The sequence below is a fragment of the Electrona antarctica genome, assembly GCF_951216825.1.
Source record: "Electrona antarctica genome assembly, chromosome: 2".
NCBI classification, from domain to species: domain Eukaryota; kingdom Metazoa; phylum Chordata; class Actinopteri; order Myctophiformes; family Myctophidae; genus Electrona; species Electrona antarctica.
In genome coordinates, this window is record NC_136807.1 from 13271947 (window position 1) to 13299861 (window position 27915).

At 42.3% G+C, this 27915-nt stretch overlaps 1 protein-coding gene across 1 annotated transcript; it reads left to right on the forward strand.

The window, feature by feature from the left end:
• Window positions 1-812: 812 nt before the first annotated feature.
• Window positions 813-26863, forward strand: LOC306932150 (polyunsaturated fatty acid lipoxygenase ALOX15B-like; the record flags this gene model as incomplete). Its single annotated transcript, XM_079513851.1, has 15 exons — window positions 813-1099; window positions 8977-9148; window positions 9721-9919; window positions 11693-11717; window positions 12712-12834; window positions 13803-13897; window positions 15812-15978; window positions 17502-17645; window positions 19780-19983; window positions 21674-21760; window positions 22690-22859; window positions 24172-24293; window positions 24442-24542; window positions 24742-24912; window positions 26684-26863. The coding sequence occupies 15 exons, from the start codon at window positions 813-815 to the stop codon at window positions 26861-26863; spliced, it is 2247 nt and encodes a 748-aa protein (XP_079369977.1).
• Window positions 26864-27915: the final 1052 nt, after the last annotated feature.

Below are 27915 nucleotides of genomic sequence, written 5' to 3' on the forward strand. Positions count from 1 at the left end.
TACCTCTTTGTAAATTAGATAAGAGAGTATGTGTATGTGTGTATGTGTGTGTTGACCCCCCCCCCCCCCCCCCCCCCCACCACCTCTCTTCTTCCCTTTCTTGTTTTCTTGGAATAAATAACACAATGGGAACTATGCACAAAAAACAAAAGAATTTCACCCACCCTTTTCCTGTGATGTGACAATGAAGATGATTGTGATTTTGATTCTAAGAATGATAAAGGAAAAGCAAATGGCAAAGCACAAGTAAGCATGCAAGGCTCTAGACGGGTATGATAAACAAATTATCGCCACATCGTTGTTGCCCGAGCCTTTCCAACCAAGTTTGCATAATGAGGATCAAATACACCTTTCCATGGAATAACTCAAAACAAATGCTGTATGAAAATGCTGTGCCAGGTGTACATTACAACACGCAGTACAGTGGAAGGAGGAGGAGGAGGAGGAGGAGGAGGAGGGAAAGGGAATGGTTAGGGGAGGCAAAGCAGAGCGGACATCATTTGGAAGGTGCATGTCACGAAGACAGTCACTGTCTGAAAAAGAGACTTCACCTGCAAACACCCGACTCTGAGACACTGCTGGTGTCCAAAACGTGAGATAAATTAACCATGTGTTCATTGTTCATTAGAATAGTTGTTGCTTTCAGAAGAATGTTGAGAACTGTTTCCTACATTTTTTAAAGACCATTATGTACAAAGATTAAAATATGTTGAATCAATTAGCAGAACTATAAGCTCACAAGAGGACACGTTGCGGCACTCAAATCCAGCCACTTTGTTTTTTGTCTGCAGGCCAATCGCAGAGTCTGAAGAATGAACGACTCAAAACCACTGGAAAATGGCACCAACACCATACTAACCGCTGTCAACTCCATCAACCTCATCCTGGGTCTCCCCATCAACAGCTACGCTATGTGTCTGATCCTGAGTGGAGCCGGTGGGACGATGGCTTCTGAGTTATTTTTTCTCAACCTGATCGTGTCTGTGCTCACCTCTTCCCTGGCCTCTGTCTTTTACTTTGCGATTTACTGCAACATCAAAATGATAGCCGTGGCCTGGTCGGCCATCATGTTGTTCTACGTCTCTGTACCCTCGTTTCAGTGTTGTATCTGCGTGGAGCGTTACATAGCGGTGGTTCACCCTGTGGTGTTTCTCAGGTACAAAGCTCTTCGGTACAGGGTGGCCTGTTGCTGCGTCGCCTGGCCGATGCTGCTTGCCTTCAGCATCGGATTCTCTGTCGGATTCCAACTTACAATATGGGCTTTCGTCTTACTGGGCTTCTACATTGTGTGCATTTCTGTGGTGTCTTTCTGCTGCCTCTCGGTCCTCAGAGCTCTGAAACAGCCTGGGCCAGGAGAAGGACAGAGGGACAGTACTGGGGAGGGAAACAACATGAAGAGTAGGGCTTTTAGAATTATTCTGACCAGCTTGATAATAATGGTACTGACTATAATGATCAGTATCATCGATCTTCTAAATACACTGTTCCAACTCAACATCCCAATTGTGTACAATTACGTGACATATGCATTAGCCATGATGATAGGATTCGTTCATCCTTTGCTCTACATCCACAAAGCAGGGAAACTGCCGTGCTTCAAGAAGCTCTGAAAGCAGGATAGATCTCTTATACCCAACCTATATGTACTGTACATCATGTACTCAAGTAAGTACTGTAGTTAAGTACAATCAAGGATTATTATTTTACTTTACCTGGAGTGTTTCCAATTATATATACTTTTTCCTTTACTCCACTACTTCTCAGAGGCATATATTGTACTACAATATTTTACTTTGTATACATTTGTTATTATTATTACAAAACATAGCTTACATTATACCACTACAGCCGTCTACTTGAAAATAGCAGATCTACAAGCTCACAATGCATCGCAATGTGTCGCATTGCAATTGTAGCCCCCAGCCAAGACCCAGCCCGCAACAGCCCTGCCAATCGTGCTCAGCCCTATTGGCACGACAGGTTGCGCGTTGGTCTGGCGAGTGGGAGCCCCGGGTTCAATCCCTGCGTCCGTGTAATGCTACACAAGCTTGTAGATCGATTTCAAAAGATTGTTATGCATGTTGAAAATAATGCGTAAACAAAGAATACTTTTACTTCTGGTACTGGTGCTTTTACTTAAGACGTGGGTACTTCTACACTTCACCACTGTCTGTGTGAAATATTTTATACCCTGACACATACATAATATTATGCTATTTGTTATGTTTATTGAATTACACGTGGTAGAGAAAATTGTACACACTTAAATTATGCATTACATAATTGCATTGAAATTGTAACATTGTTGTTCCACTTTTTTATTCACGTATTGATAGAGGTGTTCATTCTCGAGGTTGACTGTACCTTTGACTACATCCTGGAGGAAGCCTTTCTAAAGCGCTGAAATATCAGCACGAGCAGACCATCTCACAGCTATAGGCTACAGATGTAAACTTTTTATTTTATTTTTATCTTTGGCAGCCTAGAGGGGCCTATAGCAGCTAGCAAGGTATACTGTTCAGTAACCATTATAAGACACCACTCAATGTGGAGGAGACACCTTTCCTTTATACTGTATAAATGTAACAATGTTTTGCCTTCTATATGTACTTTGTAACTGGCTATAATTCTCCTGTTGTCTGACTGGTGTTTATGTCCTTTGTACGAGGTATTCCTATACTTGTGATTATGCAGACATGAATAAACATTTCAAGTGTGTGTGCGTGCGTGTGTGTGACATGACAAGCAACTGCATAATCATTTTTTGACAGAAGCAACTGCCTGTCATGATTTCACCCATCCCTATGTAAGTATTGGACAGTATTAGGATGTTGATATTCATTTTGTATTCATGCTTAGGGCCCCAAATCACACCTTCGAAAGCACGAGTATCAATTTCAAACACAAAGTGTTTTTTTCTTTTTTTTTTTTTACCTTGGAGTCATATTTTGACAGCAGCAACTGCCTGTCATAACTTATGTATTGGACAGTATTAGGATGTTGCAATTCATTCTGTATTCATCTTATAGGGCAGGGGTTCTCAGACATGGTCGTGAGACATGGTCGAAGCATTTCCGGGGGTCCGGAAATTCATCCTTAGGCCCCCAAATCACACCGTAGAAAGAATGAGTGTCTTATTTCAAACACAAAGTGTTTTTTGGTCGGACCCACGGTTCTCCAGAACCACCACAAAAGGCTCTGGTCAGGCTCTGCCAGTGGGCCTAATGAGGCCAACGCCTTTCACCTGGGCCAGGCTCTGCCAGTGGGCCTAATGAGGCCAACTCCTTTCACCTGTGCAATTTCCAGCCTCTGCCTCAGCTAATTGAGGCTCAACCAATCAGGCTCTGCCAGTGGGCCGAATTGATTGCCAAATACACTTTTCAGTTTGCAGTCTTCACACACACAGGCACATACACAGATCTCCATGTGGGACACCGGCTGACAGTTAAAACGGGTGCTATGACAACGTATATCATTAGGTTCCCAAGTTGCATCATTCCCAAGTAGGCCGGTGGCCAAAAATGTTCCTTATGGCATGCTCTAACTGTGTGCCAAATTTCATACATTTATCGTAAAGTGCACGATTTTTGCCTGTAGGGCCTCCGCTATTAGCTTTGTATTTGTAAACCTAGGTAACATACAGTATATAGGCCTATATGACTATGACAGGGTTAGTAGTATTACATCAACATGACTGTCAATAGCTAGCCCCTCTCGGGACCCCCCGGTTGAGCTCTTTTCATCGTCACCCGGAGAGTCCCTTCTCATCGGTCATTATATATATGGTAATTATGGAATACAGACAGACTTACCGTCGCATACGCCTTTGCTGCGCTGTTTGTGTGATAGTGATATCTTCCAAAAGAAGCATATATCGGCTATAGGAGACAACGGAAACATCAACAAACTTTCCTTTGGTGCAGAAGCCGTTAAGTATTTGTAATCTTTGCTTGACCGTTTTGGCAGCTCTGAAATTCTCTCTTCCTTCCTTTCTTGACATTGACAACCGCCTCCAGCGCCGGAACTGGCTATCTGCGACAGAGCAGATCAGAGTTGTCTCCTATAGCCGATATATGCTTCTTTTGGAAGATATCACTATCACACAAACAGCGCAGCAAAGGCGTATGCGACGCTAAGTCTGTCTGTATTCCATAATTACCATATATATAATGACCGATGAGAAGTGTAAAGTCATCCAAATGTAAGAACACTTTAACGTAGGGTCCCGAGAGGGGCTAGTCAATAGCATACATACACATTATGTTGGTACAGTAGAATCTGGTGTCAGTCCTAAATGGGTATGGTGTAGAATTGTCATTTTGATCAACGTTTGCCTGTCATCTCTCCTACAGTGATACATCAATACAGCATGGAAATGTGAACAACATTTTATCCAACAACGACAATATTCAATGTCTTGGGTCTTCTGAGAGGCTAAAATCTCAAATCGTGGTCTGGTTCAAATGCTGAATAAATAATGGACCCTTTGATTAGGGATGCACAGATGTGGACATTCTTGGCTGATACTGATAACAATTTAGCCAATAATAATACAAAAAAATATATATATTTTTTTATTTTTTTTATTTTTTTATTCTCTTACAAAACTTCCCAGTCGTTTCTACATGTATCTGAAACCGTATGGACTTAACTGTTATGATGTATAATGTGCGGACATTGATGTTCTAACATTTATTATGCTGCTGACATGTATTAGACTGACAGTGACACTGATTGCTGTCAAGTGTTTTCAATCATGATGGTCGCTATATAATGACGTCCTGCTGCATGTCATAACTATGGGACCCTGACGAAGGCTGAGTGCCGAAACGTGTTGGTCCTTTTTGTAATGTTCTTTGCCATGCCTTAACTCCAATAAAAAAAAGGCTTTTTTTTCACCTCAGTGGAACAGAGTGCCTTGGATCCTCTTCTTTTATGTTATTATTTAACCTCGCCAACGAGCACCTGTATTCAGTTCAACAAACAAAGGACCACGGCAGCTCTCCCCTCTTCTTCTATTCAATGATATTGATATGTTTATTTAGTTTTATTTCCCCATTTTGTACTGTAAGGGAAACAAATACTTCTTCAATAAAATAAATAAATGTTCAGAATCTACAGCTTGGTAGGCTGCAGATAACCAACACACCAACATATAATCTACATAGCTTGGTAGGCCAAAGATAACCAACACACCAACATTGGGGAATTCCTGTCTCACACAGGATGGGAGGACAACTCTCACTTTATTGCCCACGTAACTCCAACACCAACGGACAAAGTTGCTGTATCCCAGGTGCCTGCAATGTAACAGCTTGACCTGTATTTGGAGAGAAATGTTTTTACTTTTAGTGATTCATACCAGTAGTATACTAGTATTCATACAACTACATTTCAATATACCTATCATGATACAAAATTAGTTTGTTTATTATACTCCAAACGTGTATTATGTTGACAGTACAGCATTCAGGTCATGGGGGTGACCTGCTATATAGTCAAGTCATGGATCTGCAACCTTTTTGACATGTTTTTATTTCCTGATAGTGTTCATGTATCAACATGAAGTGACATCACATTCAATGTAATATTTCCAACTGATTTTCATTGTCTAAAGGCAAATACATTATTTGTAGCAACTGCTGTTGCTGCAATACATTATTTGATATGTATTGTCTATTTTTTATACTATGTGCTAAATAAATAAACCTAAACCTAAACCTAAATACATGACCTTTGTGTTTCATTTATTTTGATCCTTTATAAATATTTCCTTTCACTTCAGGGTGTATAATGATAATTAGAATCAAAGCATTAACCCACATATCTCCCAGACAGAAGCCAGGGTGTACTTTGGTTATAAATGTGAGTGGACTAAATGTCTAAACGTTTTTTACAGTATAGCATTTTGTATATAAAAACTCTTATGCCAGCCTCCCCTGTGCCAATGTTGGCTCTCCATAGAAAAGTAAGGGGACCCGACCATACCTATTATTATATTATTTCACAATGCACACACACACCTGGTGTCTGTGTGTGTGTGTGTGTGCGTGTGTGCGTGCGTGCGTGCGTGCGTGCGTGCGTGCGTGCGTGCGTGCGTGCGTGCGTGCGTGCGTGCGTGCGTGCGTGCGTGCGCGCGCGTGTGTGTGTGTGTGTGTGTGTGTCAGGTCAAAGTACCACATGGATGTATACTATACGTTCGTCATAATGTACACCACCTCCAGTATGACAGTATTAGTCACACCTCCAGTTTGACAGAACTGTAAGTGTGTTGATTCACAGTCAACTGAAGCGTCTGGACTCTATTTGGTTTTGTCACGTCGGATCAATTAAAGCATAAAGATTATTGCAGGGTAAGTGATTTTAAACCATTCACTATAGCAATAATCTCTCTAGTCTGGTGTTTAAGGGATAGTTCAACCATAACAAATAACTTATGGAGACACATAAGGAGACTCTTTGTGTCTCCTATACCGGAACTGCTGCTTCTCATAAAATCTATTTTACCTGATGATGACGTGACGCAAATTGTGATTGGCCGTAATGAGATGATGGGTGATATTTTAAGAAACAAAATTACGTACGACTCGAGTTGTATTTATATCGACCATATGGCGTAGAGGGGGAAAAGTACAGAGCGAATAGAGGTGAAGGGGTTAATGTTGTTGAGGTGTGTGTGTGTGTGTGTGTGTGTGTGTGTGTGTGTGTGTGTGTGTGTGTGTGTGTGTGTGTGTGTGTGTGTGTGTGTGTGTGTGTGTGTGTGTGTGTGTGTGTGTGTGTGTGTGTGTGTGTGCAAATACACCAGATGTTGTGGTTGATGAAGAGTCCAGAGTGTCTGTATTAAAGATAGCATGAACCCCCAGGTTGGCAGAGGAAGTGTAGCGCCCAGGATTACATTAGATAATTGACACTGGGTGAAAAGAATGGGTTGCAAAATATTAAAAAACAAAAAAAACAAAAAGAAAGATAGCATGCTATCTTTCTTTCTTTTGCTTTGACCACAGCCTAGAGGAAGCTTGTATCATTTGTCATTAAACACCAACCACTCCATCTCAGAGCTGGGCTAATATGTGCACACTATTTGTTTTATATTTGGCGGCATACTGGTTGGTAGAGGGTTTCAACAACTTGGGATGCCCCAAAAGGAGGCAACAAGGCTGACAAAGTATTGTGCTGTCTCTGCTAGCAGCCCCCTAATCTGTCAAGAACAGATTCAGAGCTATAACAAACAGCAGCTGTTTTTGCTGATGGGTTCTAAAATAAATATAAGCAAGAGACTCTAGAGAAGATATGATACAAAGCAAGAGAGGGATTTATTTATATTGCTTCAGAGTCACCCGCATGCATTGTGCAGGTGCACACATGCGTGCATGTGCGTGCATGTTGGTGCAAAGCTGTCCGTGTGCGTCCTATGTTATACAGGGTGAACAAGTTGAACATGTTAATGAGTATTCATATGTGTTGAACCTGAGACAAAGGGAAATGGGGCTATAGGCAGTAATCTGCCCAACAACAGTATAACAGGCCTTATTGCCATGGTGGTATACTGTATGTAGACATTTATGCCTCGTATCATACACATAAGACATCATGTATATACAATCCCCTATAGTTCCCAGATTGGCAGCCACCATATAGGGTGTACCAAAATCTCCTGGAGGGGGCGTCAACATATGTGTCACGTGGTAGCGGCCGCCATACTTGTTGGCTTGTCTGGTTTGTTTACATTGAGCGACTATCAGGTGTGCTTGTATACGTTCTTTTTTTAAACTGACCTCACAATGGTGCAGACTTGGTCAGTAAATAAGTGCCACAGCAGGTCACGTCGAGGAAATGAGCCAGAAAACGGAATTAGATGTTCAGCTTTCCAGCATGGAGACAGCATCAAGGAACCCAGATTGATGAGTTTACAAAAAGACGTAGAATGGCTTGGATCTCGGCTGTACGGCGCACAGGCGTTCAACAAAGTATCTAAGCACAGCCGTGTTTGTTCACAACATTTTCCTTGTCCTTGTAATGTATTTGGGCCCGACGTTCTTTCTATCCATCCTGGTGTTGGTTCACTATGTTGTCGCCAAGAACGAGCTCAATATTTACAAAAACATACCAGCGAGTGATGTGGGCTAGAATTGAATGCCCACGAGAGGGCCGTCCCTAGCTTTTCAGACGCCGCCCCCATCTTGGTGACGTACACGTTTTCACACGCTATATGCCGGAGACACTGTTACTCTTACCCATGGAGTGCTGAGTGACATGCCTATTGTATCATGAAAACGCATGCCATGAGTTTGTGAATGTAACTGTAGTGGCAGACCGTCTCAAACAAGCTTTTCGCCACTCGGCTGGTCACATGGAAACCGTTTGTGTTTCAAATATACAAACTGTCCAGACTTCAAACTGTTGTTGGGTGTGTTTCCCATTCATTGCACCTGCCCTTATCAACCTGCAGATTGCTATACCACACCCCTCCGCCCCTCTTATCACAATGTGATAAGAATGAAGGATAAGATATGACTGACTCTCTCTCTCCTTGGGTTGTCTCTGTCTCTCTCTCTCTCTAGTTCTATCCATCCCTCTGTCTGTCTCTCTCCCTCTGTCCCTGATTTTGATTGATTGATTGATTGATTGATTGATTGATTACTTTATTAGACAAATGCAAACAGCAACAGAGTACAGTCAAACACTTGGTCTAAAGGGGGATCCAAATGGACTGTAACTCTGAGAGGGTATACAAATGCAGCCAAATGGACCCTTACAGGACTGTAGCTCTGAGAGGGTACAAATGGAGCCAAATGGACCAGTGTGAAAAAAAAAAACGCTTCCAAATACGATGGAACTGATTCCGGTTCTTCAATCTCGGAAAACCGGTCTGAAAAAGAACCGGTTTCCGGGACCCCCTGTTGAAGATCCATGGTGGTTTGATAATCGGAGTGACATGAGATGGGTTTGTCTAACGCTCTCGTTCTGCCCCCCCAGACGGAACATGGTGAAATACAAAGTGACAGTGTCCACTGCTGGCACCTCTATGGCGTTTACCACCAACAGTGTTTTCATCAAGCTGGTGGGAAGGGAGGGTGAGAGCAAGCGCACCAAGCTCACCAGCATCATTGGAGCAGTCATTGGAGCTGTCGACTTCTTCCAAGGCACTGTAAGTCTGACGTCAGTCTGTGGGGGGGGGGGGAGTAGTTCAGCCATTTTTGATAAATCTATCTATAAATAAATGCACTCTGTCTCTCCGTACGTCTGTCTGTACGTGTGTACGGCTGTAATGCACGTAACTCGAGAACCATTCGCCCCACCCCACGGACTTTACATTCGACACACGCCGTTCCACACCCCCACAGGGAGTGCAGTGCCCGGTGTCGAGTCGGTCGGACCCACGGTTGTCCAGAACCGCCACAAAAGGCCTCTGCCCTCTGGACAGGGCCCCTGCCCAGGGTCCATATATGAGCTGGCCTTTTCTGACATCACAACACTCCATATTTGGCGATGCCTGACACAACACTCTATATATAGGAATAAAAGGACACAGAGAGACAGATACAGAATTCTCCCATATATGGGCATAAGAGGGACACAGACAGATGCGTGGAACGGGGGGGCACAGGTACAACGGGTATTGCATAGCCGGGTGGGGCATGGATCTCCAACTTCCATCGTTACCGACTCGGTGCTCTACAGCCGGGCACCGGTCTAGTATTTCTCAATGTGTGTTTTCAGGCCTCCACCTTCTCAGTGGATTGTCCCGTAAGCCTTGGTGAGCTGGTGCTGATAGAGCTGGAGAAGAAGGCCCTCCTCATGGCGGTCGACTGGTTCCCCAACAAGATTGAAATCGAGTCTCCAGAAGGAGACATTTACCACTTCCCCATCTACCGCTTGATCGCCAATGGACAGACACACCTATTCAAAGAGGCGAAAGGTTAGTGGGGGTTTACTTACTTACTTACTTACTTACTTACTTACTTAGGCTACTTACTTACTTAATACATCTGGAATTCAAAATGTACTTCAAAACTTCAATGTATGTAAAATAAATCACACCCGTGTGAACTGAGTGGTGCAAGGTCTTATATAGCCTGATCAGCTGTGGTCTGACGTAATGTCAGTGACCATAGTAACCATGCTCATTTTTTGGGTCCCACGTACAGGTACACACACGTACAGGTACACACATACATAGACACATACAGACAAAGCTGGTTGTTGGAGTGGTTTGCACCACTCAAAAAAATATATATTTTGAAAATAGTTGATCTGGGTTATTTTGTAATAATAACCCAAATCTACAACTAGTAACTAGTAACTAAAGTTTTCAAATAAATGTAGTGGAGTCAAAGTACAATATTTGACTCTGAGATGTAGTGCACTAGAAGGGCAAGTATTGGAAATACTCCGGTAAAGTACACATACCTGAAATTGTACTTAAATACAGTACTTAAGTAAATGTACTTAGTTACTTTCCACCACTGCCTCTAAATTTCTTTTGGAATATAGGCCATTGAGGAGTCATTTCCACCCTCTCGCCTGTCTGGGCCATCCGCTCCAGCTGTTTCCACGTCAGTCCCTTTTGTTTAACATCTGGCTCTGTGCTCCTCCTCCAGGTGTTTTGGGGTCTCTCTCTGCTCCGTTTTGCCTTGTGGGTTCTGATCCGATTAGTACTGGGGTTCAAATAAAGTCCAATAAAGGGCTGTAGACATAAACTCAATGGGACCTTAAGAAATGGCATCTTTAATGATTACAAAATGGGACCACGTGATATGAACAGGAACAGCAAATGAATAAAAGCAGATACGACCTGTTATATTGCGAGTCTATCGATTCGCTCCATATCAGTCCGTTGGTTGGGCTGCCCCTTGAAGCGCAGGCCAGCGCTGTCATTGTCTGTCCTGGAGACTGGAGAGCTCTGAACGTGTCTTTACTTTTTCAGACACTATATATAAAAATCTTTCTGTCTCTCTGTGACCTTGATAAGCACAGCTATAGGCTCAATTTTTGTCACCGCTAAACCCCTTATCCCTAAACTTCTTTGCCTTGTTTTACTATTTTGCTAAACATTTTTGAATAGTTAAAATGGCCAGTCTACAAGCTCACAATGTGTCAATGTAGATTGGCTAGTTGAACTATTCAAAAATGTTTTTCAAAATAGTAAAAAAAAAAAAGGCAAAGAAGTTTAGGGGTGGTTGGCTGATAAAATGTCCTATTTTTAAATTTTAAGTATACTGACTTTTTTAGTGTAGAATAGATAGCACAAATGAAAAAAAACAAAACAAGGTAAAAGAAAAGAAATCCAGTTTTATTTGTTCTGTTTTGTCTTTTTGTTTTATGTTTGTTTTTTTGTCTCCTGGCAAAATACAAAGGTATTTTTTTTGTCTGTATTGTATTGTTGCTCCCCTTCCCCTTTCCCCAAGAGGACCACAACGGAAACAAGCCTAACGGCTTTCTTGTGACTCGATCCTTTTGAAATGTATTTTTTAATAAAGTAATCAATCAATCAATCAAAGGGATAAGGGGTTTAGCGGTGATGAAAATGGAGCCCCTAGTGTGCACTCTTTTAAGTAATGGTTGATGCTCCCAACGCGGTACACCAAAGGTCTACTTTTTACCATCAGTTCCATGTTAGTGCCTGTTTGGATATTGCCGTTTAGCTTTTTCGTAATGTGTGCCCAACCCAGCTCCACTTTCTCCTTATCAGCTGTACCTCTACTGGTTCTTGTTTGGTGCGTGGGGGCTACTGTAACTGTAAACACATTATTTGCCTTCAACGTGAACTGTCTTGTCACGGGTGTATTCCTGATGAAGACCCGCAAGGGTTGTACCAAATAAAGATTTCCTGGGAGCAGAGAAACAGTGTGCGGACATCCCTTCCTTTTCATGCTCCCACCACCACCCCAGCACCACCGGTGGGCTCTGTTATTTATGTTCCCCAGGATAGGTTTTTCAAAAAACTTAATTTGGGAGACTAAAGGAGATTTAGGAGATTTTTAGAATCGGCCCCCGGCAGGTCTAAATGGGTTGAGGTTCTAAACCTACATATTATCAACACTAAATATCAGATTTTAATCTCTTCTTATCTTTTTTTTTCAGCTTTGAGACACTTTGAGGACGAACATCCTTTGTCCAAATGATGCAGAGAAAATGAACTGGAGAAGAGAGCGAATGACTATCCGTGAGTCTGATCTGTAGCATAGTTCTATCAACATTGCAGATCTACAAGCTCACATTGCGACGCATTGTAAGCTTGTAGATCGGTTATTTTCAAGTGGCCGAAATGTATAAAGGACTGAAGTGGTTAATGTATGTTTTGAAATAATAATACAAATCTACAAAGTAACTAGTAACTAAAGTGTTCAAATAAATGTATTGGAGTAAAGTACAAATTTTGGACCTGCAATGTAGTGGAGTAGAAGTAAAAGTGCTGGAAATTGGAAGTACTAGTAGAGTCCACATTATCTCAAAATTGAACTTAAGTAGCACTTAAGTAAATCTACTTAGTTACTTTCCACCACTGCCAAATATGGGTCCATATGGCCTGGCTACACACGTCAAACTCAAACTGGGGTGTCCTGGAAATGAAGAACAGGACACAGGAAAAAAATGGTTTGTCTGCATGGTCACATTACCCAAGTTCAAAATACTAAGTTGGTTTGTCTGGTCACATTACCCAAGTTCTTCCAGTTCCAAGCCAGTTGACTGCTCTCTCTTCCTCCATAGGTGGGATATAGCTGAAGAAGGCATTCCTCACTGCATGAAGGCTGGTAATCCTCTAGACCTGCCGTACGAAGTCCGTTTCACCTTCACCAAGAGCACAGAGTTTCTCTTCACATTATCTACAGGGTGAACCAGTTACTATTGTATGAGGGGCCATAAGGCCATTGTTAATGCTGCAATAGGAATTACAATAAGAATTTGATGTGAATATTTTTTAATGTTAACCCATTCCGTGCTATCCTCGAGATATCTCGTGGAAAGTTATTAATTCCATCTGAGCCATCCACGAGATACAAGAGATTTGATTACAAATTATTTAAAACATTTTACCTTTTTGTTTTTGGGCCTCCTTTACTTACATGCACGTGCACACACACAGGGTTAGTGATATTTATGCTCAGAATGGCATAAAATGCCATGTCAAAGGCCTATTAAAACATTAATCCCAGCCACGCTAATCATGCTGCTGCTGGAGGCGATGGTCCGTCCGTTCCCTAGGTCTACACTACAGATCCAGACTACATCACTACCGGCTCGGGCAGAAGTGACCCTTCTTCTCTGCTTATTTAGCAGAGAAGATTTCACTACGATCTTGCCTAGATGGCTGGGCAGTAATGTTTAAAGGGGTATTTCACTTTCAAACATGTACTGTATGGGGTCATTTTAACATCTAAATGTAATGGTTAATGGCCCATTGTAAGTTCAAACTCCATTAACCATGATAGATTAATCAAAAATACCCTCGTTTTTTTTTAAAATTTAATTCAAACTGTAAAAATTAAATCCAGCTTACTGTGGACATGTATGCTTGTACTTTTCACTTAGAAATGTTTTATAGTTTGCTTTTTAATATTTAACTTTTAAAACTTAAGTGATACAACTTTGAAACCTCCCTATTCCTCCATACTTCCACACAGAAACTCGATTCACAATAAATAAATAAAATCCACGTTACTGGTGGAAATGCACAATTGAGATCTTTACTTTTAAATAAATTGTAGTTTTTGAGATACCAGTATCTAATTCAATATGCTAATTGACAGCAATCCTCTATTTTAAACTATCTGTGCTCGTCTCACTGATTCACTCCCCAGTCTGGTAGAGCTGAACCTGAAATGTCTGGCAAACTCCAAGGACACGTGGAAGACCATTAACGACATTGCCTATGTCAAAAGCACTGACATTTCAGGTTGGCAATTCCAGTGGTTCTCAAAGTGTGGTCTGGGGGGGGGTCACTATTAACCGTCTGGCCGCCAGGATTCATTAATGCATTGCCACGGTTTTATCGCGCGCAACCCTTATTTTGAAGAGCCAAATATCCGTAACCGGATGTTACAATGACAAAATGCTGTGTGTGGTGTCTTCACCGGAAAAACCCGACCGCGAGTATCACAGCGCCTGCTGTCGGCAGTTGAAAAACCTTGTTTTCACCAGAAACGACATTCATTGTGCCGATTTGGAGATACAGGCCATTGAAAGCAGCACATAGAGTGCAAGTGGATGCACGCTCATCTTCAAAATGGCCGCGGCCACTGTCCCACTTTGACTGTTATGCTAACGAGCGGCAGCTAACTATTCGATCGGATCAAAACATGGATTAAAGAATACAAACCCTGGAAAACGTAGCCTACGGTTCTGGCAGGCTAGACGATTAATTTAATCCTACGGTTACTACAGTTCTGGTGGGCTCCGTGCTAATAGGTTAACATCTTAAACCCCATAAGGGTTGAGCGTAGTGCTTCAGGGCTCTATACTAGTTAGTGTCTTTTCTGTTTTATATTTCTCTGAAAATAGCAGATCGACAAGAGCTTGCCCATCTGCTATGTTCTGCGAAAGCTTTCCTCACAATACAGATTCTATAGAGCAACACCACTTTAACCCTATACACGCATCAGCTATTTGAAAATAGATAATCTATTCTATAGTCAATCAGCTATCAGAAAATTTGAAACAAAATGTGAAAGATTCTGAATATCTTTGAAACATTTTAACAGCATTCATTTTGTTTGGGGGTCCCATGCTAGGCACAAAGTTATTTTCAAATGGAGGTCCCACAGCATCAAATTTGAGAGTTTTCAAAAAGTTTGAGAACCACTTATTGAAAACCAAGTGTGTCAATCTGGAGTATATGAAGTTAGACACAAATAATACAAATTCACTAGGGCCCGAGCACTGCACCAGTGTGAAGCCCTATTGAAATTGCAATGCTTATTATTATTCTTCCCGATAATGAATCACATTTTTGAGGCGCTAAACATACTGAAAAAGGTGCGCAACTTTGCACACACATGACAAGTGGTGAAAAATGTAGTATTTTAATCGTCTCCAAAAGGAGCGTGGCCTAATTCAGGGGTTCTCAACGTTTTTGGCCGGGGACCCCCGGAAATGCTTTGGCAATGTCTCGGGACCCCCGCCCCGCCCCCTCCCGACCCCCAATATAAATTGACTGCTACAATAACCTTAAACCATTTTGGGCGGGAACCCCTTTTGGTGTTTTAAGCATTGTTATAATTTAGCTATTGAAAAATAGCAGATCTACAAGCTCATAGCGCGCCACCGAGTGGCGCGCTACGAGCTTGTAGGTCTGCTATTTTTGAAAAATCGTGAAAATATTTTTTTTTTGTTTGTTTTTTTAAATAATCTGGGGACCCCCTAAAATAATTTGGCGACCCCCCGAGGGGTCGCGACCCACGGGTTGAGAACCCCTGGCCTAATTGATAAATACATTTAGGATAACTATAGCATAGAACATTTTGAACTGTTGTTAAGTGCTATAAAGGTAAAGTTACATGTATTAACAATGCAGATAGCATGCAATGCATGCACTAGATAGCAATGATCATAATTGTAGTTATGATTTAGTGTAAAAAACAATTTGTAATTTATTATGCATGGTTAATTTAAGTTTATAGAAGCTGCTAAAATGGAATAGATACATGTTTACCATTACAAATGTTGCATTGCCACGGTGATAATGATGCATAGAACACAGCTTATAGACATGGTGAGGAAAACAAACAATACAAAATGGATGCTGCTTGGCTGAACAGTTCACGTAAACATAAAGCAGAGTGAACAAAGCAAAGCTCCATCTGTCTTCCAGACTACGTGCGGGAACACTGGAAAGAGGACGCTTTCTTCGGCCACCAGTACCTGAATGGTGTCAACCCCATCCTGATCCGCCGATGCACAGCCCTGCCGGACAACTTCCCTGTGACCAATGACATGCTGAGCATCCATGGTGGGCGGAGCTTAGAAGAGGAAATGAAGGTGCTTTGTTTTTTTGTTTTAAATTGAATACTTTATTGGCAGAAATGTAATCAGTACAGGGTACAGTCAAACACACGTCCAATGGGATCACCGAAAAAAGTCCTTGCGGTCTTGTTTCCATTCAGGTCCTGGGTATTCAATTCATAATCATGACATAAAAAATAACAACAAAAATCAAATCATCATAAAAGGTAAACATACCAAAAAAAGGGGTTATAAGGAGGTATAGTGAAGTGATACTTTATTCATTGAGACACCAATAGTGTGAGAACTGCTGAAACCTAGCCTGGCTCCAGCCCTTGAATCGCTGGCACTCGGAGCTTGTAGATCTGCTATTTTTTTTAAATCATGGAAATGTGGTGCAAGAATGAATATATATATTATTTCAGAGCAAACTCAAACCTTTGCCTCTGGGGGGGGGGGGGGGGGGGGGGGGGGGGGGGGGGTCCCTGAAACAACATATTTTCAGATAACATAGGTAAACAGAAACATAGGTTTTTCAGAAAACTGTTAGGATTTAGAAGCCTTTTTTGGAATCGACCTCAGTCCAGAACAGGGTTAATTCTGGCGATTCAGGGTCTGGTGACACTGTCTGGCGGGGTAAGACTCGTTTGAAAATCTACTGCCAATCTGCGCCGTTTCAACTCGGTGACGTCAAAACAAAAGCACTGGACACTGCAGTAACTTGCGACCGTATCTATATGGCTATTAAATCGCCCTATATGATAAATAGTTCTTTACAGAAACAACAGGTTTTAGAAACATCAAACACATAATATACATTCATCATCCAACATATTTTACCGTGTTTGTTTACATGCTATTAGCACTCGTTGACCGTGTGTTTGTTTGGTTAGAAACCAGGTTAGCCACATTGACAAAGACGTCATTTGCTTTGCTACAATTTTGATTGGTTGGTGTGAACCGATCGTCGTAGACTGCCGCTTTGGCAATGATGTATGTGTGATGTCACTGCACCTGTGGTATATCATGGATACTGTCACAGCATCCCTTATTATATAAATATAATGACCGGTACCAATAACCCAAATAAATAATATACTATGGCTAAAACAGGCATATCCTTAATAATTTTATACATAAAAAAATAATGGAAATAGCAAAAAATGGTCAATCTACAAGCTCACAATGCTGCATAGGCCTATAGCGAAATTTGGCTATTTCTGTAAAAGTTCTTTAACGTATCTGAATGTATTTTTAATGGAAACATGCAATTCCAAAGATTATGCAAAGATTATTGCAATTAGCTCAAATCATTGCAATCAGGTGCAACAGGACTATATTAGGGCCCTATTATGCATGTCTTAAGTACCAGGTCTTATTACTTAACTTAAGACCTGGAGGCGTGATCAATGCCATTTGGCTATTCTGAGTGGCCAAACAGCATTGACCACGCCTCCAGGTCTTAAGTTAAGTCATAAGACCTGGTACTTAAGACACGCATAATAGGGCCCTATGAGTGCAATGTGAATCCATTCTGACATAGCTAATGTTTCCAACAGAATGGCAACATGTTCCTGTTGGACTATAAGAATTTGGACGGAGTGGAAGCAAACATCATCAATGGTAAACAGCAATACCTGATGGCTCCACTGGTGCTGCTGCACTTAACACCTGAACGCAAACTGAGGCCCATCGCCATCCAGGTGAGAACAATTAAGCTTCCAGACTGACAAATTAAACCAATAGAAGCCATTGCGCATGACATCATCCAGAGGTTTTCGTGTAAAACAAAAGGTTGGAATGTATTCAGAATCATGAAAACCCCCTAGTTTGATTTGGAAAATGTTGCCTTTATAGGTTGTCTATGGTGTGGTATACAAAAATGGCAATAGCTTTTTTTTCCGCAGTGTTTCTGGCGGAGCAGGCCTCTCATTCTGTGGACCTTTATGACCAAATTAATAGAGAAAACACAAATAAAAAGTACGCCATGACATCACAGGTTAAACTCTATTCCTTGAGTTTTTGGCCCTGTGGCCCAAAAGTCTCTACTAGACTTTGGCTGTACAACCCTGTAAGCACATCTAGGATTCCATGCGCGGCCAAAAGCCGCTCCTAACAGGCGTCTCTTCCTGGTTTTAAGCAAGGAAGCTCTGAGAAGTAAGGGAAGTGGTCACGTGACTGGGCTGCGCCATGACTAAACTCACACCGGAAGTGCAATGAATACATGGCAGTGAATGGAGCCGACTGGACCAGCTCATAACAAACATTATTTATGAACAATTGAGACCTTTTGTAAAGTAATCACTTCTGGAAAATAACCTATCACAGGTTGTTTTCTAATCACTTACTTTTCGATGTGCACAGAGTGCACAGTATATAATTTTATCTGAGGATCTAAACCGCAGCAGGTATCGTTTCTGGCTCCGAAGTATCACGAGATTTGGCTGCCAGACAGGAAACGGTGGGAAGTCTCGCGATACTTGAAAGGTACAGGCGTTCAGAAAGGTACTTTGTGCTCTTTAGAAACCATACCTCTATAAAAATTACACAGTGTACACATCGAATAACAACACAGCAGACAATAATGTGTTACATGTCTTCTGTTATTTTCCAGAAGTGATTACTTTACAAAAGGTCTCAATTGTTCATAAATAATGTTTGTTCATGAGCTGGTCACTGAGCTCTCATTGACTCCAGTGCATTCTGCCAAACTTCCGGGTAGTTTGGCTCCCATGAAAGTGTCCATGAAAGTGTCATGGCGCAGCCCAGTCACATGACCACTTCACTTCCTTCTCAGAGCTTCCTTGGTTTTAAGACAGCTGGTGGATGGAAATGAAGCTCAACCCATGTGGCAGAATGCCGCGTCGTAAAAAAGCTTGCCCCCGTGGCATTTCCATCCACCAGCTGTCTAAAAACCCGGAAGAGGCGCCGGCCACGAGCGGCTTTTGGCATCTCCATGACGCTCAGGTGTGCCTGCGCTGTATGTTAGCCCCTGTTAGTAGTTGTGGTGGGTGTGTCTTTTGATTACCCTGATTATCCTCATTGCAAAGACAGCTTGTTGACTTCCCACGCCTACATTGTTTTATACTAATTCCTGACGAAGACCCGGAAGGGTCGAAACGTTGATTCTCATCCCTTAATAAACTTACTGGGAGCATAGCCAATGTGCGGGCATCCTACCTTCTTCTGTACTAATGCTGCGTTCACGGATACAAACGATTACGAAGATAAACATATATATAGCTTTGTATCTTATAGCTGAAGTTAGAAACTAGCTCAATGTTTTGTGTAGCTTTTGCAGCTTTTGTAACAGCTACAGACATTGGATGTATCTTCGTATCTTCATGTCGCTGGCTTCCATTGAAAAATAATGGTAGACTTAGGGCCGATTCATACTCCTATTTTACCGCTGTTTCAGCGCTGTAGTGTCGAAATGATTTCGGCTCGTCAGAAATTTTCAGTAGCACCGAAGAGCCGACTTTAGGACGGTACCCGCCCCCCGAACCTCAAATGACGTCACATTGTAGGCTCTACAGAGCCGAACCAACTTTTATTCGGCTCTAAAATAGGAGTATGAATCGGGGGCCCTATCTTGCATGCAGCCTTATTACACCTTATCCCTAGACTAGTTTGTCATGTTTTGAAACATGATTTTGTAATAGTTCAACTTGCTGATCATCGACATGTTGTGAGCTTGTAGATCGGCTATCGAACTATTACAAAAAATCAAAATAGTAAAACATGACAAAAGAGTTTAGGGATAAGGCGGCACGGGAGATAGGGCCCTTATTAGTCTGTATCTGTATGAATAGTAGTAAATTGTTGTTCCTTGTACAGTTGAAGCAAAAGCCATCAGAGGACAATCCAATCTTCTTGCCCACTGACTCCGAGTATGACTGGCTGATGGCCAAGATCTATGTGAGAAGTGCCGATTTCAGTGACCACCAGCTCAACTTTCACCTGCTACGCACTCACCTACTGGCAGAGGTCTTTACACTGTCACTGCTAAGGAATGTCCCCATGGTTCACCCCCTGTACAAGGTAACTGTCACTGTCATTGCTATATCGAATTACCTAACTGTAACCCATCAGAATCCAATCAATTTTTTTTTATTCTTGTGCACAAGACAACACAACCAAGAAATGCTATCATATCCAGTTCACATTACCTCATGTCATATTCACTTATGAATATAACAATTATAAGAGGTTTACATTGACAGTTATTGTCGACTTTTCAACCTATCCTACTATTAATGCGCCACGTCTCTGTGTGTGTGTCTGCGTGTGTGTACGGTTGTAATGTACGTAACTCGAGAACCGTTCGCCCCACCGACTTCAAATTAAACACACGCGTTCCACACCCCGACAGGGAGTTCAGTGCCCGGTATCGAGTCGGTCGGACCCACGGTTCTCCAGAACCACCACAAAGGGCTCTGGTCAGGCTCTGCCAGTGGGTCTAATGAGCCCAAGTCCCCTCACCTGTGCAATTTCCAGCCTCTGCCTCAGCCAATTGATTGCCATGGCAACCCCACACCTGCCAATTGATTACTTAACCAGTCCACTTTTGCACTCTTCAGGCACAGGCAGACAGACAGATACAGATATCTCCATATACAATATGGGCACAAAAGGGACACAGACAGATAGTTAAAACGTGCTATGACAAGTTGACAACGGGTATTATTAGGTTTCCAAGTTGCATCGTTCTCAAGTAGGCCGGTGGCCGCTGGCACGTACAGGTCTAGTTAAATATAATTTTAGATGTTCTGTCATGGACATTTTCTGTCCTGGAAATCTACATTTGCGCACGGACATTGACCATTAGCTTATGCAGGGCGTCTCAAAGCCCTTTTTTCACTTTGTAGTTTGTACACTATTAGTGTTGTTGTGAAACTATGACCGTGGGTTGCCTGGTTCGACAGAAACAAGCAACTCATGGGTCAGTGTTTTTGGCTTGCCAAAACAAGCAACTGGGTCAGCATTATTACATAGAAACAAGCTACGAAAACAAGCCCTTCGCCCTTTGCACATAATATAGTGACTATTTGAAAATTACAGATCAACAACCTCACAACGTGCCGGCACGCGCTTGCCTGCACGTACATTATGTGTAGCATACTAGTATGTGAGTGGCTACACATACAGGGATGTGTCATATACAGGGCCGGTCCTGAGCAATCTGGCGCCCCAAGCAGGATTATTATTATTTTTTACTCTGTCCCAAAAATTGAGGAGACACTGTGGAGGCACTGGGGGGACAGTGGGGACACTGTGAAGGCACTGGGGGTCCATTGGGGAGGCACTGTGGGGACACTGGGGAGGCTCTGTGGAGGCACTGGCGGGACACTGGCACTGGGGAGACACTGGGGAGGCACTGGGGAGGCACTGGGGGGGCACTGGGGAGGCACTGGGGGGGCACTGGGGAGGCACTGGGGGGGCACTGGGGGGACACGGTGCAGACAGAGTTGGGACAGAGTTTTTCTTTGGCGCCCCTCCCCCATGGCGCTCGAAGCCGTTGCTTCGTCGGCCTGTAGGAAGAACCGGGCCTGGTCATATAGTCATATAGGGATATCCCTTTGGGTGGTTAAGATGTTTGCTTTCCACTTGGGAGACCCGCGGGTACGATTCCCAGGCATGTATGTGTTACTGTGGCTATTGTTAACCAACGGGTATGGACTAGTAAGAACTAATTTCCAATTCTGTCAATCTCTCTTTTTTGCCCCCTCAGCTCCTGATTCCTCACACCCGCTTCACTCTGCAGATCAACAACCTGGCCCGAGGATTCCTGATTTCTAAGAAGGGATTTTTCAATAATGTAGGGAACGCTGATTAACAGCTTTCAATCTCTTTCACTCTTAAGTTTGACTGCTGAACTCGACTTTCCCGTACTAATTGATAAAGACCTCTTTCCCTGCCGAATCCGACATTCCCGACTTTTGTTTTATTTGTTTTATTGTCCATTTTTTATAACTTTTAAGACATACAAGGTTTTACGTTTGGATCACATGACCGGAACAAAACCACTAACTGGGTTCTCGCCGCATGCTCTGCTGCGACGTCACGATCTTAACACTGATCATCCTCAGTATCGCCTCTTTAACCTCATGCCATCTGGACAAAGATATAGAACCTTGCCATGGAAAAATGTCCGTTTTAGAAGGAGTTTTGTCCCCTCAGCCATTGCAGCATTAAACAAACTGCCCAGCCGATAGGATGGTTCTGTATACTGTGGGGACCTCATGTTTCTGTATGGTCTTGGTGTTATGTGTTGTTTTTGATGTGGGTGTTTGAACAGACTGTGAAGACGAATATCCTTTGGGACAATAGAGATCTTTTTCATTATTATTATTATTATTATCAACAATGTAAGCCTTCATTTTAGTTTTTCTCCAAACACAGTTTGAGAACCACTGATATAGAAACAAGGATTTAGAAGACAGTATTTTGTAGAGTCGGCCTGCAGGTCTTAATGGGTTAAACCCTACACTACTTTGCTGACAGGGGTCCTGCAGGGGTCTATACTTGGTCCCATCCTTTTCCCCCCTCCTATCTCTACATAAAATCATCTTAGCTGAAAACAGCCTACATATCTACAAGCATATTTGCAGCCCATCTACAGCCTATAAAGTTGCACCTTTTAGATCTATACCATGAAGTTGTTGGGAACTTGTCTTTTACTAAATACTCTGTATTTTTGCCGAATGCTCTCCTACTTTCCTATTTTTCCATGTGATTCTCTTCCAGTATGCAGCTTCAGGTGGAAAGGCTATGAAGACGATCCTGCAAAGGTCCACGGCCTCCTTGACCTACAGCTCTCTGTGTCCTCCTGATGACATCAAGGAGCGTGGAATGGACTCTGTACCAGGATACTACTACAGGGACGATGCACTCCAACTGTGGGCCATCATTTACAGGTATAGGGACATCTGATGATTCTGCTTTACTAATGGCACATTATCGCATACATATCAAGCCACTAGTCTGGAGCAGTTGTTCCCAAACTTGTTCATGACAAAGACCCCCAAATTGACACTAATTTAGCGCGCGGACCCCCATTTGAAGAGATATGCCATGCAGGGACCCCCATAAGAGAAGATTTTTACGGCTCTCTAGCAGTGATTCTCGACCCGTTTAATTTCAAGGACCCCCAGTTACTTTTATTACATTATGAGCTGCTATGTGTCCGTTCATAATGTTACACATTATTACATTATAGAAAAATCTGTTATTACGTTATGCGCTCATGTTTTTATTACATTATAAGCTGAGTATCACATTGAGTTTTTATTACATTTAAATTATTACATTATGAGCCGTTATTGCATTATTAGCAGTTATTACATTATGAGTTGCTACACATGCATTAGTCTATGGACCCCCATTTAATGGCATTTCTATCTCTGGGACCCCCAATTTATATTGTAAAATTAATGTTAATTTAACTCTGAGAGCTAAACTATCATTTAGCTGGGGAGCCCCTGGAACTCCCTCAAGGACCCCTGGGGGTCCCCGGACCCCACTTTGGGAACCACGTGTTCTATAGAGTGTTTGTTTAGTGACAGGAGTCTCCATGTCTCTTCAGCTGTTTAGTAAACACAAAATGCATTCTCAACTCAATTTTATTTTTATAGCACATTTGATTTAACATGACCAGGTTACAAGAAAACAATGAGCAAACAATGCAATATAAACACACATTAGCAGACACAAACAAGTACAAACAAGCAAACATTTGCCCCAGTGAGTTAAAAACACAAGGCGACCTCAGCCGACACTGAAGGCCAAAGAAAATAAGTAGGTCTTTGGCAACTATTTAAAAGTAACTATCGACTGCGCAGCTCTGATGGAATACCAAACGACTCGCCCCTTTACCAACTCGCCCCCACGAAATGTGTTAATGTAGTTAACAGTTAATTTAGTATTTCCCTCCCTCTCTGAAATCTGAAATTATCTTGTATACAGATTTATTTGATTCTATAGTAGTCGATCTCTATACTCTGTAAAATTTAGAAAGAACAACATGTCACAGAGACGGTGACTGCTTAATTAAGTTAATTTAGGACCTTCTAGCAGTTAATTTCGTTTTATTAAACACATTTCTTCCATGTAGCCCATGTTTTGTAATGGCATCATCATGCTATTATGCCCGTGGATATACAGAGTGAACTTAACAATGTGCTGTGCTGTGCTGTGCTGTGCTGTGCTGTGCTGTGCTGTGCTGTGGAGGTTTGTTGAGGGAATCCTAGGCTACTACTACCACACTGATGCTGAGGTCCAAAAAGACAGTGAGCTGCAGAAGTGGATCAACGACATCTTTTTCCACGGGTTCCTTGCCGAAGCAAGCACAGGTACTCTTAGGGGCTGTGCACACAAAGCATTGTCTGAGCTGCACGCCCGTCTGCCATGCATTGCCGTGGTTAAGACGCGGTGCAGCGCTCCTCTATCCCAGCACCAGAGCATATTGCACTTCAACACTCTCATGCTTTTTGTCCATAGGAGTGCCTCAAAGTCTAAGCTCAGTGGGTGAGTTGGTGAAGTTTGTCACCATGGTGATATTCACTGGCTCCGCTCAGCATTCTGCCGCCAACTCTGGACAGGTGTGTCCTATTAGATTCCCCTGTCATAGAACCACTGACTGACACATACATACATACATACATACATACATACATACATACATACATACATACATACATACATACATACATACATACATACATACATACATACATACATACATACATACATACATACATACATGTGTAGTAGTATCTTAATCTATTTCTATTTTTGTAGTTTGACTATGGTGGTTGGATGCCCAACACTCCCATCACGTTGCGATGTCCTCCTCCCACCACCAAGGGGAGCTCAAGTCAGAGCAGCATGTTAGAAGCCCTTCCTGACGTCGCCGCCACGGCCAACGGCCTGTCCACCATGTGGCTGCTCAGCAAACAGTCCTCTGACTTCGTAAGTGTCCCTTCCTCTATTAAAGGCCACAGTATACATAGGAGCCATAACATTTTTTTTTTTTTTAAATCACACCCGTATGAAGAGAGGGGTGCTCTTATCATCGTGCATCATCATGACATAAAATAGACATTATATGGGCTCTATTTTCATCCATGCTTCCTTGCTTTTTTTTATTCTTTTGAAAACATTTTTGAATTGTTAACATAGCCAATCTACAAGCTCACAACGTGTCGATGTAGATTGGCTAGTTGAACTATTCAAAATGTTTTTCAAAATCGTTAAAGAAGGCAAAAAAGTTTAGGGATAGGGGTTTAGGGTTTAAGCAGCATGGACCAAAATAGAGCCCATTATGTCTATTTGCTGCTCAGACACTATGTCGTAAAAAAATCCATTCATGGTCAATGGGAATTTAATGTTTGTGTAGGACAAAGTTTGTGAACATACACTAAAAGCTGGATATAGGAGGGGCTGGCACCCCTAAAACATTACTGAAGTTTCGATCTTGCGATCTTACTCACAGTTATACATGGCAGCGACTAGACTAGATGAGGGCTGTGCTCTCCATGAGCCAAACCAGACAACAGAGAGCCAACTACCGGCTCTCTGTTACATGTATCTGGTCTCGCGTAGCCAGACAACTATTCCACAATCTCTGAATGCTACACCTCCCGAAATCCGAGTAAGGAAGCTGCCATTTCAGTTTTAAGCTGTCTTTACATTTTATTTCCTTTCCTGCTAAGCAACAAGCTATATACGCTTAGATTATTTATATTTATATTTGGATACATTTGCGCGACTCTAAAGATGAAACGGTAGTGGGGAGGAGGCTCCACTTCCGCAGTTCCTTACTCATGATAGAGCTTCGGTTGCTCCAGACTGTATGACGGAAGCATTTGAAAATTGCGAGAGGCAACAGTCTGGCAACGCGAGACTATCATATAATTACACTGTTCTGCATGTCTCTGGAATGAATCAGTTGATTGACACATTCTATCACACACATGGCTGCCACGTGACGTGACGTCACAAGTGGGGGCCTATTTGTTTTTTGGGGTGTTGCTGATTTTTGGGGGAGAATGAATAAGACAAAGTCCATAGACTTGGCTGCCACATATAAGGATAGGCAAGGATAGTGAACATAAAATAACACAATGCAAGGGAACACTCTCAGACTCGGTAAAGACAGAAAGAAACCCCCAGGGACCATCTACAACAGCGACCCCCCAATGTTTTTGGCCGTGCACCCCCTGTTAACTCCTGACCTGGCTAGCTGACCCCCCCCCCCCAACGCTAAGTCTCGTCATATTTGGCCGAAAATTATAAATTTTTAATATGATTTTTGCAAACAATCACAGAGTGTCACTGCACTGAGAGACATGCAGCTGCTGTATACTCCCACCGCTGCTCTATACATCTCCTTACAACAGTGTATTACCAATTTTTTGCCGTTTGTGCTAAATAACACCATGAAACCGCCATTACCCTTTCATGTCACGCACCAACTAGAGGGCGTCCGCGCACCACAAGGGGTCCACGCACCATAGTTTGGGAACCCCTGATCTACAGAAAACATGAAAGGCTCAAATCTCCATTTAGGCCACTGGGTTCTAACTTCTAACATGTTCCGATTATGTATCCACACAGTGCTTCTCTGCAAAGCAATTCATTTATTATGTCACCCCCCTGTGGTGAGGTTGGGATTTTTTTTAGACGGACTGCAATTGTGTTCAAGTACCTAGTATTATAAATTATGTTTCTATTTTCTCAGCATCCTCTTGGCCATTACAAAGAAGAGCATTTCAGTGAGGAGATTCCATGCAAGTTCATCCTCGATTTTAAAGCAGAGCTTGCAGAGTTCGGTGCAGCTGTCAACGCCAGAAACCAGACTCTGGAAGTCCCGTACACATACATGGACCCACAGCTGGTGGAGAATAGTGTTGCCGTTTGACACGAGTGTGTTTGACTTTATTCTCAGGAAGTCGGTTCACTATTGAATAACTCACTGACAAGGTTATAATAGTTTGGGATTTTTCACTATAATTTTAGTTTCAGTTCGTTTGGACATTTGTTTTTTCTAATTCTAGTTTGTATTGGTTTTAGTTTTAGTTTTTTTCATACTTTGGGATATTTGTCAGGTACAGGATTCAAAATGCTCAGAGCAAGTAGGCCTATTGTATTTAAAACTCAACAAAAGATTTAAATATATATATTCAGTTACTGTTGGTAATGAGAAAAGCTAACGCACGCACGCACGCACGCACGCACGCACGCACGCACGCACGCGCACACGCACACGCACACACACACACTTGAATTATTTTATTTGGATCTGCACAAGAGGCACAATACAATAGATCCAAACACTGATCGGAAGGTTCCATTATATGGCCCAACCAAATACAACTGCTGCACACAGAGAGGAAAAAAATAGCACATACTTGACAATACTAGCCAGGATGTTTTTTTTCATTTATTTTTTCCTTTAAGCCACCTAAAGATAAATGAAACATCGCCTTCTCCAGATAGACAGACTGCCCATAATAGCTGAGACAGATCAGTTTTTAGCCAACGTTTTTGCATTTGTCTTTTGCAATCCACCCAATTGCAGACCCCTGAGCACAAGTTTATGGACATGGCCCAGACTTCCAAATACAAGGACAATGAGTTGACAATTATATCCCATGGCCATAATACGTTCCACCAAAGGCTGATATAAGTTTGGTCGGATGTATAACAAGTGTCCATATACAAATCAAATGGGCAGCCTATTCAATTACATTTTATTAAAGTGTCAAATCACAACAAGTTGTCTCAAGACACTTTACATGTAGAGCAGAAACGTGACAGAGATCCCACGCAAGCAATATTGTGACAGTGGTATTAACGAAAAACTTCCCCTTAGCCAGAAATGTCAAGCAGAACCCGACGCCACCTCTGCCTCGACCGTGTCCGGGGAGACATACATGCAAATACAATTGTGTTACAAAAATGTAATGGTGT